Genomic DNA, 15,654 nt, shown 5'->3' with positions numbered 1-15,654 from the left:
CATAAAGAAAGTTTGGAAGCCATATCTCTGTCATGTGGAAAAGACTGGTAACAGTTCTAAATGCCAGATCTCAAGTGTTCCCACTAAAGTTCATTAAATGCTAAAAATAACTGTGAATTTTGCTATCCTAAAAGGTCAACATTCCTGTCTTTGTGGACACTCAGATGAAAATTAGATATTTTTTCTTCCTGTGCTGACTATCTTAAAGAGTCGTCTAGAATGGCCCTGATGGAGAAACTAAGAGGAGCGATAAACAAACTTATCAGGTCACTTGTGAAAGGCCTACAATAATTTAATGATAAGCATTCACTTTCTCCCCTCATGTTACCATTTCAGTTTCATTTAATCTTTCCTTATAGAGTCTTCTAGCCTTTAGCTCTACAGTATATTTACATTAGGGTACTTTAAAAAGGGGAAAAGTTGCCTGTAAGTATTTGTAAGATATGTCTGAATAATTGCACTGTATATACTGTGCTCTGTATTATTTCCAAATGGAAAACACTAAAAATGAAATGATAAAAGTTCCAAATTCCTATTCCTAGGGTGGTCTTGAAGGTGATGTTCTCCGACCAGTAAAAACAAAATTCTGCTCAGCTGTCCCCCACAGAGCTAAATCTCTGTTCCATACAACCTTGGTATCCTTCCATTTGAGTGAATTGTAGAACATTTCATCCTATGGTTGGTTATGTAAAACTTTACAAGAAGGAAATTAATCTCACTTTATTTCAAACTCTGCCTGCTTTGCTGTTTTTGTCATTGCACCGTCCTGACCTAGCTTTTATATTTTTATTTATTCATTTATACAGGGCCTGAACTAAAAGCCTACTGAAAAGATGATTATTTCTGTTGACTTCAATAGGCTTTGGATCAGGCCCATTCAACATGGAAAATGAAGGTAAACTTCACATTCTAATGTCTGTGAGGCCTCTCCTGATCCTAAACAGATTTAGATATAGAGTTAGTCTAACTTTCTTATGTAATAATGTTCTTTCTCCTTCTTATAGGTCCTTTTGTTCTGCATCACAGCTGCTCTGTTCATGTTCTTTTTCAGGTATGTTATGTTACTAGTATTTCTATTAATATTAAAGGATTACTTGAAACAGAAAATTGCCCACTAACTCATTTAATTCTGAGCTCAAGATACCACCACCTAATATATTCCTGGAGCAAGTCTACTGGATAGGTCCTAGTGCCACTTGCTGCTGTTAGTTCCAAAACTTAATGGTGCATGAAGACAAATTATCCAAAGAGTTTAGAAGAAAAGTGAGTTTATGAGGTGTGTATCTATGTGCAAAATGTATGTGTGTGTGTGTGTGTATACACACACACACACACACACACACACACACACACACACAAATAGCTGTGGAACTTATTTAAACTAATGAAAACTGTGCTAAGGCAGCCATTGTAGGTACGAAACCTCTGTATTCCATCCCAGTTGTTCTGAATGGTTTACTGCTAGGAAGATAGTTGTTATTCTTTATAAGTAAATATTAGGACCATATGAACTAATATATACAGCATGTATACTGATCATTTCAGTAACTGTAAAATCGCAATAAAAGAAGTGATTGTAAAATATCTGTAGAGTGCAAGTGTCCCTATTTGGTGTTTCTGTTTTTAATTGGAGTGTAGCTACTTTTTAATTTGTTTTTACATATTTTATTATTATATATCAATTTGTATTCTTTTAAAAAATATGCAGTGTGTGGTTTTGATTAGAAACTCATTTTAAAATGTTCTTTTTCTTAGTTTGTAAGAAATGTATATTAAAAACGTGTAACTTTTCAGTACTTGAGTTTTAAATATCAGTTTCCTAAAGTCATTCCATCCCTATAATTGGGTAGTTGTTCCTTAAAATAACATATACTACAACCTTTGTGTTAGAATTTTCTGGTAGAGGTCCTGGAGTTTCGCAACTGTGTTTTTTGTTTTGTTTTATTTTTCATAATTACATAGCCATTCAATCACTTACAAATATTGGCTGAGAATATACTGTGGAGGGGGGAAACATCATTGTAAAAGCTTCTAAAAAGCATTCCTTTCCTCATCCACCACCCATTAAGGTTCTGAAATTGGCAGGCTCCTCTTTGTTTTGTTATGTGCTGCTCTCCTGAGTTGTGCTATGGCAGCATATGAATAGCCTGGGGGATTTCACTTGTAATGTTGATACTAGACACCTGTCTAGAGGAATTCTTATAAGAAAAACTAAAATGCTGGGTAATTTTGTGAAAGTTTTGAATGCTGGTTATTTTAAAAGTTGCTAATTATTTGTTTGTTTTTGTGGTGGTGAACCAGTGATTCAAAGGGGAAATTAAAAGGTAAATTGAAAACTTAGTATAGCACATTAACCAGCTTATGTAGGGCATTTAGCACAGCAATATATTGTATGTTGCCATTTAAAAATTCCCTTTGTTCTCTGTGAAATACTCTAATAAATTCTTGCTTAGAGACATCACTGAATGTGTCATTCTGTAATACCACCGCTTGAGAGTCGCTTGGATGGATACCAAAACCACCTTCTCTCTTCTAGTAGCCCAGTCGCATCAGGACAGGATTGAAGCATACTAATGAGGCAGCATCAGGACATTTTACTGTCTCTATTCATGCGGTAGTAACATATGAATTGCCATACTGTGATCCAACTGGTACAATAACCTATCTTAGACCATGGCCAGAAGATTCTTCCAAGAAAGTACTGCTATCCTTTCTGCAGTGTGGCATGAAAGATAAACCCAGAAGATCTGCTGTGACCTCACTGCACCATGTATAGTGAGGGATGTAGATGTTAGAGCCTTGTGCAGTCACAGGTCCCTCAGAGGAGAATCCTGTGGGGTGTGGTTCACAATGTCTTTCCCTTTCTGCAGAACAGATTTCCTACCTCCTCAAAAATGACTGCAATGGAAGGGCAACCCAGAGGAGCTAGACAGGAAGCCAGGACAATTCAATAAGGGGTCAGACAGAGTACCTTCAAAGAAAAGAGAAAGGTGGTGCCCAAATGTTGGCTATGATTCCAGCCATGATCTGGGTACTGCTGCACCATATTTCCATCCTCTACAAATAAGGCTACAGATGGAGGATGTAGGCTTCAGTTCTGTTTCTGAGGATAAGAGTGAATTCAGTAATGGGCCCTCAAGCCCATCTTTTTTTTCTTCTCTTGAACCAGGGTCTCTCCCAGTCTTTTTTCTCAATTAACCTAGCCCAAATGGGAAATCCCATGCAGCAGTCAACTTCAGAGTACGCTCTGGATCTGCAGGCCTGGAGTCAGGTTTGCAGCAAGTTAGAAAATTGTTAGCCTAATAACTGCAGCAGAATCCCTCTGCTCCCAAATAGGACCTTCGCTCAGGACCGTGTCCTGTCGCCCATCGGTGATAAATCTCTCAACCCCCAAGCTCCTTTTCCCAGGAGCCTCTGGAGGGAGCTTTTGTCATGGTATATTTCCCCAATCTGAACCTTAGAGTCCAAAAGTTGGGGTACCAGCATGAATTCCTCTAAGCTTAATTACCAGCTTAGATCTGATAAGCTGCCACCAATCAGGAATTCCAGTGCCTGATACACTCTGGTCCCCCCAAAACCTTCCCTGGGGACCCCCAAGACCCAGATTCCTTGAGTCTCACAACAAAGGGGAATAAACCATTTCCCTTCCCCCTCCTCCCCTCCAGGTGTTCCCTCCCCGGGCTCCTGGAGAGATATACAGATTCAAGCTCCGTGAATCCAAACAAAGGGATTCCCCCTTCTCCTTTCTTCCTCCCAGATCTTTCCCGCCCTGGGTACACTAGGAGATCACCGTGATTCAAACTTCTTGAATCACCACACAGAGAGGAATGATACCTTCCCTCCCCTTTTCCCTTCACCCAGAGGCAATCCAGATTCAAACTCCGTGAATCTAAAACAAAGAGGAAATTCCCTTTTCCCCCCTGCTCTCTTTCCCTTCTCCCCACCAATTCCCTGGTGTACACAGACTCAGTTCCTTTGAGCCTTAACTAGGAGAAAAAAAATCAGACAGGTCTTAAAGCAAAGCTTTTAATAAAAAGAAAGAAAAAAGGTAAAAGTTTATCTCTGCAGTTTAGATGGTAAAAGGTTACAAGGTCTGTCAGCTTATAGAAACTAGAAAGAAGCCTCCCTCCCAGCAAAATACAATTTAAAATACTTCCAGCAAACTACACATTTGCAAATACAGAAACAATCAAAAGACTATAACCGCCTTTCTTACTAAATTACTCACTATTCTGAATATATAAGAGACTGTGGAGGATTGGCAAGAAACCTGGTTGCACGTCCAGTCCCTTTCAGGACCCAGAGAGAACAAAGCAAAACCCAAAAAAAACACAAACAAAGGCTTCCCTCCACCGAGATTTGAAAGTATCTTGTCTCCTGATTGGTCCCCTGATCATGTGTTTGGTTCCCTGTTTGTTAACCCTTTACAGGTAAAAGAGACATTAACCCTTAACTATCTGTTTATGACAGCTTTGTGTAGAGAGCTACAAGGGCTGTCACAGGAAGAAGAAAAGACAAATCACATGGGGAATAGTCATCAAACTATCTGTCATCTGGTGCAGAGTTGGGCAATAGATGCCAGGGACTTTTACTGCATGCTATTCCTGGTCACAAACAAATCTCCTGTTCCTGGTGACAGACAAATCCAGAAGGAGCTCAACTTGGAATATCTCCAACAGATTCCCAGAAAATATCTAATCCAAGATGAGGACACTCAAATCTACTCAGACATTCATCACATAAAGGATTTTCCCATTGTCTATAGGGGAAAGTCTTCTCTATCCCCCTTTATTGATCCCACAGGAAAAACCTATGCTTTATTTTGGGACAACAGCATTTCCAATGCAGGTTTTTGGCCTTTGGTTTGTCCATCAGTTCTAGAATATCCCATTTGGTTAAGGTTGTCTTTTCCAGGGTCTACAAGACAAAAACAACTATTTATATTGATAATATCAGAACTGTCTATCTGTGGCAATAACAGCCTGATGAGGAAGATGGAAATCACATGCTTATAAGAGAGAACCTTCCAAGCAGCTACATGGTTCAGTTCACACATGCTCTTTGTTCTCTAAGTTGAGCTTGGCTGATGCTGCCTTTGGGACAAAAGTGCTCTGATCTGTAGTCCTCCAGTAAAAGAGAAAAAGTCAATATCTATATATAATCTTAATAAGGTTATCTCTCTCCCTTGAGGCATTGTAAGGTCTCATCCCTATGATCTCATCGTAATGAATATGTGGTCACTATTACATGAGAATAGAACATTTTTTCCATGTCTCCCTGAAAATTTCCTTTCTCAGCACAATGAATTTCAAAGATCCAGCCCAACCTAAAGTGATTGTTCTGTTGTAAACAAAGATCTGACATGACCTGGCTGATAAATGTATACGTTTCTGTTAAGCTCTGCAGTATATGTAATATCTATCTTGAGTTACTTGTGCAGTGAATTCAACATAGACCATTTTATCAGGCAGTTACCATTTGCTGTGGAAGTTTATCTCAAACTGGCAGGACCAAACCTCTTCCTGTCAATGTCTGGCATGTCTGAGTCTTCCTCCAAAGCAGCAAATAGGCTGAGGATCCTACATAATGGATCTGTGGATATTATTACTCAGAGAAAGGAAATTTTCATGTATGTCCACACAAACTTATCTATTATGCATTGTGTAAAAAGGTATTTCCTTTTCTCAGTTTTTGAAGTTTTGTCTTTTATATTTGTTGGAAAATCCCTTATTGTGTATTAAATCAGTTGCTGTCATATATCTTCATGTAATCAGTCATTTTATATGCCTCTCTCATGTCCCTTCTTATCTGGCTCCTCTATAAACTATGCCATCCCAATCTTTTTAGTCTCTGCTCAGATGGAAGTCTTTTCATGTATCCACTTCATTTTCTCTGCTAATCTCCAGACCACTTCTGTTTCTGTTGTTTCACTTTCAAGACAAGAGTGACCAAACCTGAACATGGTGCTCAAGGTGACAGCATATCGCTTGTCTCTAAAATGACATTACAATATTTCTATTATTATTTTCTAAACTAGTCTTTATGTAGCCAAACTGTTTTTTTCTTTTGACGACCACTGCGCACTGAGTAGATGTTTTCACAGAACTGTCCATAAATATCCCCTGGCTTTTTCCCCCTGGCTGGTTACAGCTAATTTAGAAGCCAGCAATGTGTGTCAGTAGTTCACATTATTCCTTCCTTTTTTACAGGTAGCTAAACATGAAAACGCCAGTGCCCTGGAGATCAGTCCAATACCTTTAATGAGCTCTGAATTTAAGAAACAACTTACATTTCAAACCATCTTTGTTACAAATGAGCAAGTTTGTAAGGCGTTAGCTATTCAAACAGCCAAATTAAACTAGATACAATTCGGAGTAATAGTTATCTTCTTCTAAATCTACATGTGGGATCTGTGCAGAGAAATGTGGCTATAATTCTGTATGCTTTTACTTGAACTCTTTCCTGCCTTGGCTCCTTTTGTAGTGATCACATCTTTTGTATGGCTGAAATTGTCTAAGTTGGCTCTTTTCAGAGGGATCCCATTTTTTTAAAATATGGCTGATCATTTTGTTTTGTAACTGGGCTCTTTTGCTACAAGTAAAGTATTTTGCTCGGGGAACTTGTCAGGAATCATTATTAATCATTCTGTTTGCAGGGGAGGTTTAGAAAATGGTTTGTTTCAAAGCAAGTATAAACAGGAAATCACTCGAGAGTGATTCACTTTGGCCTGCTAGACTTAAAACTCATTTTCTCTTTTTCAGAGTTTGGGGCAACACGTTCATTACTGGTCATTGCCCTTTCACTGTTGTAATCCTGAATATTACTAGCATGGTTTATTTACAAGTAAATGTGAAAACAAAGGTTTTCTGAAGGCTCTAGGAATTGGTAGGTCTCATTTGCCACCTGTAGATGTCACGACAAACACACCTTTAATTTTCTGGGGAGAAGAAAAACTCTCCTGTTCTAAAGTAAATGAGAATATATATATCATGTTCCTAAGACTTTAGCAGAAGTTGGTTTGGATCATTCTACTAATAGCCTGGGCACAGTATAATATAACTTAAGATGTGCACTTCTGTAAAGGAATACATTATGATATTTTTACATACTGGGTATCTACTGGGAATAGCTGCAGTTCCACACAAATTTCCTACAAACCATTTGGCAAAGTCTGACATACAAAGGCAATTTAAGTATGCAGTGTAAGTAGTTTGAATGCACAGGTTTAATTAAAATTCTCATGTTGGCCTCTTGAAAGTAACTTATTAAAAAGGCCTGAGTAAGTCCTCAGTTTTTCCCATTGTACAGCTGACCCCAAGTTACAGGGATTGAGAAAGAGGAGAGAGGAAAAGGGCAGGCTGAAGACACCAGATGAAGAGAAAAGCAATCAGTGCTGTAGTACATAGGAGTAAATTGTACATTAATATCTTCCTGAGACCTGGATTTAGGATCTGAAGCTGTATGGGGATATCAGAGCAGATCATCTGAAAACTGCTGCAGGACAAACTTGATTTTTAAAGGTTGTGATGTTGTTCCTTGCTTTCTTACTGAGCCGGGTGGCTGCAGCTCCCAGCCCTGGCTCCGCAGGCCAGTCCCTCCTGACCCAGGCGAGGGAGTGAAAGGGGAAAAGCAGCGAGCAACAGGGAAGAGGGGGGAAGAGACATGGATGGGGGTGGAACCTCAGGGAGAAGAGGTAGGGCAGGGATTTGGAGGGAATAGGCGGAGCATAGACTCATAGGTCAGAAGGGACCAATATGATCATCTAGTCTGACCTCCTGCACAAGGCAGGCCACAGAACCCTACCCATCCACTTTTATAACAACCCCTAACCCAGGACTGAGTTATTGAAATCCTCAAAACTGGTTTGAAGACCTCAAGCTGCAGAGAATCCACCAGCAAGAGACCCATGCCCCACGCTGCAGAGGAAGGCAAAAAACCTCCAGGGCCCCTGCCAATCCGCCCTGGAGGAAAATTCCTTCCCGACCCCAAATATGGCGATCAGCTAAGCCCTGAGCATGTGGGCAAGACTCACGAGCCAGCACCCAAGAAGGAATTCTCTGCAGTAACTCAGTTCCCATCCCATCCAACATCCCCCCGCAGACCATTGAGCAGACTTATCTGGTGATAATCCAAGATCAATTACCCAAAATAAACTATCCTCTCATAACATCCCCTCCATAGACTTATCAAGCTTAGTCTTAAAGCCAGATAAGTCTTTTGCCCCCACTACTTCCCTCGGAAGGCGGTTCCAGAACTTCACTCCCCTAATGGTTAGAAACCTTTGTCTAATTTCAAGTCTAAACTTCCTAATATCCAGTTTGTACCCATTCGTCCTCATGCCTACATTAGTACTAAACTTAAATAATTCCTCTCCCTCCCTAACGTTAACCCCCCTGATATATTTATATAGAGCAAGCATATCCCCCCGCAGCCTTCTTTTGGCCAGGCTAAACAAGCCAAGCTCTTTGAGTCTCCTTTCATAAGGCAGGTTTTCCATTCCTCGGATCATCCTAGTAGCCCGTCTCTGGACCTGTTCCAGTTTGAATTCATCCTTCTTGAACATGGGACACCAGAACTGCACACAATATTCCAGATGGGGTCTCACCAGCGCCTTATATAACGGTACTAACACGTCCTTATCCTTGCTGGAAATACCTCGCCTAATACATCCTAAAATCGCATTTGCTTTTTTAACAACCGTATCAGATTGGCGGCTCATAGTCATCCTGCTATCAACCAATACCCCAAGGTCCTTCTCCTCCTCTGTCACTTCCAACTGATGCGTCCCCAACGTATAACTAAAATTCTTATTATTAATCCCTAAGTGCATAACGTTGCACTTTTCACTATTGTATTTCATCCTATTACTGTTACTCCAGTTTACAAGGTGGTCCAGATCTTCCTGAATAGTATCCCTGTCCTTCTCCGTGTTAGCAATACCCCCCAGCTTTGTGTCATCCGCAAACTTTATTAGCACATTCCCGCTCTTTGTGCCAAGGTCAGTAATAAAAAGATTAAATAAGATCGGTCCCAAAACCGATCCTTGAGGGACTCCACTAGTAACCTCCTTCCAGCCTGACAGTTCATCCTTCAATACGACCCGCTGGAGTCTCCCCTTTAACCAGTTCCTTATCCACCTTACAACTTTCATATTCATCCCCATCTTTTCCAATTTAACTAACAGTTCCCCATGTGGAACCGTGTCAAACGCCTTACTGAAATCGAGGTAAATTAGATCTACCGCATTTCCTTTATCTAAGTAATCCGTCACCTTCTCAAAGAAGGAGATCAGATTGGTTTGGCACGATCTACCTTTAGTAAATCCATGTTGCAATTCGTCCCAATTACCATTGACCTCTATGTCCTTAACTACAGAGGTTCTGACACTCCTGCTGAAGTGTCCAGTTTTTAAATATTACCAAGTTGGCAACCATAGTATAGGGGGAAGAAAGCTTCCTGTGAATGCAGGAGTATGAGGATAGGAGGGGAAGCAAGGGGATCTACTGAAACTTTGTGAGGGGCGGCCAGGGCAGCTGGCCTCAGCCTGGGAAGGGGCATCCTGCTAGTTCCTACAGCCACTCCTATGTCAGTCCCTAGAGGGCAGGTGCCCACTGCATTCCTGGTGGCTGGTGCCCTGTGCACAGACACATTCTTGTCCCTTGCCCTTGTGCTGGTGTGCTGTCCCATCCCCCACCTCGCTGGCTGGTGCACATGTTCTTGCCCCTCCCCAGGCCGAATGTCTCCTCCAGAACCTGTGGTGGCTGAAGGGAAGGACCAGTGTGGACCAGGGAGTCCTACCTGATCTCATGCACTGTGGAAATGGAAGCTACTCCAGCCCCTCTTCCAGATCCTGTTCTCATCCATCTTCCCTCCCCCAACTCCTCATGTGTGTAACATAGTTGGGTCTGGCTTTCACTTCTCCCAGATATTGGGGCAGGAGTGCTAGCCCATCTTCCTGACTTCCCAATTACACCACCATGACATATGCCATTGTTAAAGGACATCTACATATAAAATCTTCCTCTCCAAATAATGTGCCAGCCCTGAATCTTTGCATCTCTGTCTGTGATGTGGCTATCCCCAGCTTCATTCTTGACAGCTCACAGTGCTCATAACTCCATCCTGCATCTCCGATAATGCCTCCCTTCCTCCAACAACTCTTCTTTCAACTCTTCTCAGCTGCCTTCTAGGTCTGTTAGATGCATCAACAGGCTTTTTAAGCAATCTCCTGCAAAGTCTGCTGAACTGTCCAAACATTTTATCTGACGCACCAGCCACAAGAAAAGAGAGGAAGTCTGACAGAGAGGGTGCTGTAGCTTGGACTGTGGGAGTGGAGTTACAGTCTTAAACTGGGAAAAGGGAAAAAAAAAAGATTTCGGTTGATTGTGGTAGATAATGAAGAGGACAGATCATGGATACAAAGGGGTCTGGGACGCTTGGTAATATGTATTTTAATATGGCCAAATATAAAATTGTACATCTAGGAACAAAGAATATAAGTCATATGTATAGGATGGGGTCTCTATCTTGGGAAGCAGTGACTCTGAATAAGACTTAGGGGGTCATGGCGCATAATCAGCTGAACATGAGCTTCCAGTGAGATGCTGTGGCCAAAAGGGCTTTGGATGTATAAATGGGGGAATCTTGAGCAGAAGTAGGGAGGTTATTACAGCTCTGTGCTTGGCACACTGTGAACACTTCTGGAATTCTATGTCCAGTTCTGGTGTCCACAGTTTAAGGAGGATGCTGATAAGTTAGAGAAGATTCAGAGAAGAATCACGAGAATGATAAAGGATTGAAATCCATACCTCATAGTGAGACTACAGGAGCTCAATCTATTTAAATTAAAAAAGAGAAGGTTAATGGGTAACTTGATTAGTTTGTAAGTGCCTACATTGGGAACAGAAATTCAATAATGGGCTCTTCAATCTAGCAGGTAAAAATCTAACAAAATCTAATGACTGAATGTTGAAGTTAGATAAATTCAGACTGGGAATTAGGGCAAATTTTTAATAATGAGGGTGACTAATCATTGGAACAATTTACCAAAGATCATGATAGATTCTCCATCACTAGCTATTTTAAAATTAAGATTGGATATTTTTTCTACAGGATATACTCTAGTTCAAATAGGAATTAATTCAGGGAAGTTCTATAGCCTGTAATGAGGTCAGACTAAATGGTCCCATTTCACTTTATAATCCATGAATTTGGGGAAAGTTGAAGGGGGACAAAAGGGTAACGGCAGGAAGAAGAGCAAGAATGAAAGAGGAAGAGAGTAGAAATGGGAGGGAAAGAAGAAAGGAAATTGAGACAAGGGAAGAGAGAAGAAGATTGAAACAGAGTATAGAATAGAAAAAAATGCAGGGAAAAAGTCAGCTGTAACATGGTATGGCAAGGTTGGATAAAAGGTTTTAGATTTATAAAGAAAAGGCGTATTTTACTGACTATCCCAGTTCTTCCTTTTAAAATTTCTTATGCAGTCTTTTGCTGATACCTCCTTCTATTTCAGTTGTCTCCCACATTTTTTCTCTCATTTCTTTAAAGGTGACCATGAGATCAGGGCCTTCAGAGCATACCTCTCACACTTTTTCGATTATGCTAATACACCCAAACTTTGCCTGCCCATTTTGAGATGCCAACAAACTCTACTTGGATTTATTCTTCTTTGAGTGATTGTTCATGTCCATTCCAAGCAGGTGTGTGTTCGTGCTGCGTGCATGCCAGTCGGAAGATTTTCCCCTAGCAGCACCGTAGGGTCAGTCTGTGCACCCCTGGAGTGGTGCCTCCATGGCAGCCTATATAGGAATCCGCTGACCTTCCACCCCCTCAGTTCTTCTTACCGCCAGTGACAGCTAGCTGGAACTTTGCTCGCTCTCGCAGCAAGCCTAGCAGTGTCTCTATTAAGTGTATATAGTTCATTTTTTCTCATAGTTTAGAGTTAGTGTTAGTTGTAAGATAGTTAATAGCTGTTGGGGGGTTTCCCCCCCCCCCACCATAATTGTCACCCCATCCTGGGGCATGCCTAGGTCTCCAGGGTTTAAAATCTGTGCGGACTGCAGGAAGTTTATGCCAAAGAGTGACCCGCACTCTCCCTGCTCGAGGTGCCTCGGGGAGAGCCACTAAAGAGACCAGTGCAGTATCCGTAAGGGGTTTCGTCCCAGGACTCTTAAGGACAGAGAGCAGAGACTTAGAGTGCTCCTGATGGAGGCGGCCTTGCGGCCACACTCGAACCCCGAGCCTGCCAACCCGGCGCTGAGCACCTCATCCTCAGTGTGCAGCGCTCCAGCACCATTAGCAAGAGAGGAAGCCCAGTCTAAGAACTCTAAGTCCCGGCACTGGAAAGAATCGGAACATAGAAAATCGGCCTCCATGCGGCACTGATCACCATCGCCAGTGCCTGCGAAAAAGAAGAGGCCAGTGAGGGGCCGATCACCCCACCAGGACCTTCAAAGGCCAGCGGCGCCAAAAGTGTGGTGGGACAAGCCGTGCTACAGCCACATCCTCCCAAGGTCCTGTTGACTCCTGTCCCTGTGAGAGTGCTGTCGAGTCTGGACCGGTCTAGGTCCCCGGATCTCAGTGAGGGTGTGCACGTCTCATCGATGCCAGAGATGTTCGAGGTGGTCTCAGATTTATTAAGCCTCCCAGTGCTGGCCTCCCTGCACTGGAGGGAAGAGCCGCCAGGGACGGCCCGACCCCCGATCCAATCAAGGGGCAAGCCAACCATGATGATGCCACAGTCCCCGCCCTCCACCGCTCTGGCAGTAACGGTGCAAAGAAAGCGTTCCCTGGCCTCGCGGCACCACTTACTGGCGGCAGTGTGTACTGCCCCTCCTCAGTCTTCATATTCGGAAACCTCGGAGTCGGAGACAGAATCCTTCCGCTCCAGTAAATCAAAGAGCAGGAGGTCGGCTTCACAGGCAAGCCAATGACCTTACCCGGCAGCATGGCAGCAGCAGTGGCAACTGCCCTTCCAGTGGCCATTCTGACTCCCTGGGTTTACCATCAGACCCTGGGACATTTGCTCGGTCCGCACTCCAGGTCTGTGTCGGTCTCTTCGACGTTGGTGGCTCCGGCGCAAATGCCTCCACCCCGACACCGCCGTCCGACAAGAGTGTGCCACAACAGGATCTGGCATCGCCTAGTCAGACACCAGCACCGATGGGAGCCATGTTTTCGACGCCACAGGCACCACACAGCACGCCTTGCTGTTCAGCGTCAACCCCGGTACCAGTCGCTGTGCTGCATCCGCACCCACCACGCAACCACAGTACCATGTGCCACAGGACCCTGCAGAGGCTGAGAGTAGTGAGAAAGTTCCCCTGCAAGTGATCTCCTCCTCTTCCTCGCTGGATGAGGCGGTCGCAGGAACTTCAGCAGCACCAGCTCTAGAGGATAACCAGGTGCTTCAGCAGCTACTTAAACATGCTGAACAGAGCCTGGCGATCCAGGCGGAGAAGGTCGAAGTGGATGTAGATTCAGTAGTGGACACCCTTGCTCCCTTGGGCCCATCTAGGGTCGCCCTGCCATTGATCAAAATGATAGCTGACACATCCCGCACCCTTTGGCAGACATCAGCTTCTTTGGCCCCTTCGGCCAAAAGGACAGAGAGGCGCTACTTTGTACCCTCCAAGGACCGTGAGCACCTATACGCTCACCCTCCTCTGGACTCTCTGGTTGTGGATGCGACCAATCAAAGGGAGTGTCAGGGGTTTCAAGGGTCTACACCAAAGACCAGGGAAGCCAAGAAGTTGGACCTCTTTGGTAGAAAGGTGTACTCAACAGGGGAGTCTTCAACTACGTATAGCCAACCAACAGGCTATAGTGAGCTGGTATGTCCATAACACATGCTCGGCCTTGTCCAACTTTGCTGAACTCCTTCCCAGGAATCACAAATGGAATTCTCCGCTCTGGTGGAGGAGAGGAAGCTGATTTTGCATGCATCCCTCCAAGCTGATTTTGCGCGCATCTCTGGATACGATGGATGCAACCTCCCGCACGCTGGCCACTGGGCTGGTGATGCGGCGGGAGTCCTGGCTTCAGGTCTCGGGCCTTCCACATGAAGTCCAGCAGACCATCCAGGACCTCCCCTTTGAGGGCCCACGCTGTTTTCTGAGAGAACGGACAAGAGGCTCCATAGCCTAAAGGACTCAAGGGCTACCTTACACTCGCTTGGCCTGTACACTCCAGCCACCCAGTGCAGGCAATTCAGGCCACAGCCGGCCCTGCGACCGTACCAGCCCCGGAACCGCCCGGAACCTTCGCGTAGGCAGAGCAGAAGTGGCAGGAGAAGGAAGCAACAACAGCCCTCCGGACAGTCGTCTGGCCAGCCACGGCCTCCGTCGGGGCCTAGACCCCAAATTTGAGGACGACCTACCAGTCAGGACTTTGGATCCTACCAATCCTACCTTTTCGTCCCCCTTCCATCGTGCCTAATCCCGAATCACATCGGACAGTTGGGTGCTTTGCACGGTAGAGAGGGGATATTCTATCCAATTCTCCTCCCTCCCGCTCCACCAGCCCCCCTCCCTGTCCCTCTTCAGGGACCCCTCTCACGAGCAACTTCCTGAATTAGAAGTGCAGTCCCTCCTTGTTGTAGGGGCAGTGGAGGAAGTTCCTCAAGAACGCAGGGGCAGGAGGTTCTACTCTCAGTATTTCCTGATACTGAAGGCGAAAGGGGGCCTCAGACCTATTCTGGACTTCCGGCTTTTGAACAAGTTTGTGAAGAAGCACAAGTTCCGTATGGTCTCCCTGTCCTCCATCATTCCCTCTGCGGATCCAGGAGACTGGTATGCCGCCCTAGGCTTGAAGGACACATATTTCCATATCGCGACAATCCCTCAACACAGACGTTACCTCAGATTCGTATTGGGCAACATCCATCTCCAGTTCGCAGTCCTGCCTTCCAACCTGTCAGTGGCCCCGAGGGTCTTCACAAAATGCATGGCAGTCATAGCAGCCTTCCTTCACAAGCACGAAATTCAGGTGTTTCCCTACCTGGACGATAGGCCCCCAGGCACAGGTTTGACCCAGTATGGCCATTCTTATGATGTTATGCCCATTTCTTCCTGCACTTCTCTTCCTCTGCTGTCCTTGGTTTGAAAACACTTCCAGTGTGTCTGGAACAGGGAGAGATATTGAAGGAGAGATTTAGATGAAACTTTGAGTCCACATTACCTTAAATCAGTCCTGAAAATACAAGGGGGAAGTGGGAGGGATAGCTTTCCAGAATAACTGGATAGATTAAAACTGGGCCTTTTTATTATCAGAGCCTTTATGCTCTTTTTTGAGAGAGAGTGAGAGAGGAAGGGAGGGAGGGGCCATTAAGATGGAGGATTGCTATTACATATGTCGAGTATAAAATTTAAATACCTTGGGGTTTTTTGTATCATTTTTGTTTTCCATATTTAGCTGCAACTTTGTGTATGCTGAGAATAGTAAAACTGTTTAGACTACTGTATACTTTTGTAAAAAATCCACATAATGAAAAACTTTCAATCTGTTCACAGTAAACAAACACCTAAATATAAATCCTATCCACATACCTTTAGAAAATCCAGCAATTTGTTTGAAGATATATTGTCAAAGGCTTAGACTGGTTGCTATGGTAATTAATCCTTAGACTACATAGTACTGATTCACAATAGACATATC

General features: G+C 43.9%; 1 protein-coding gene across 3 annotated transcripts in view; it reads left to right on the top strand.

The window, feature by feature from the left end:
- The window catches only part of TMEM135 (transmembrane protein 135), a 417,387-nt gene that overhangs the window by 307,903 nt on the left and 93,830 nt on the right, over positions 1 to 15,654 (top strand). For all 3 annotated transcript variants that reach the window (XM_050941833.1, XM_050941850.1, XM_050941841.1), the window contains one exon: positions 1,005 to 1,051. In XM_050941833.1, coding sequence (XP_050797790.1) covers positions 1,005 to 1,051 — 47 coding nt within the window. The remainder of the gene's footprint in view (positions 1 to 1,004; positions 1,052 to 15,654) is intronic.

This window comes from Gopherus flavomarginatus, chromosome 1 (assembly GCF_025201925.1).
Source record: "Gopherus flavomarginatus isolate rGopFla2 chromosome 1, rGopFla2.mat.asm, whole genome shotgun sequence".
NCBI classification, from domain to species: domain Eukaryota; kingdom Metazoa; phylum Chordata; order Testudines; family Testudinidae; genus Gopherus; species Gopherus flavomarginatus.
Note: the sequence above shows the minus strand (reverse complement) of the source record. Positions and strands in the feature narration are given on the sequence as shown.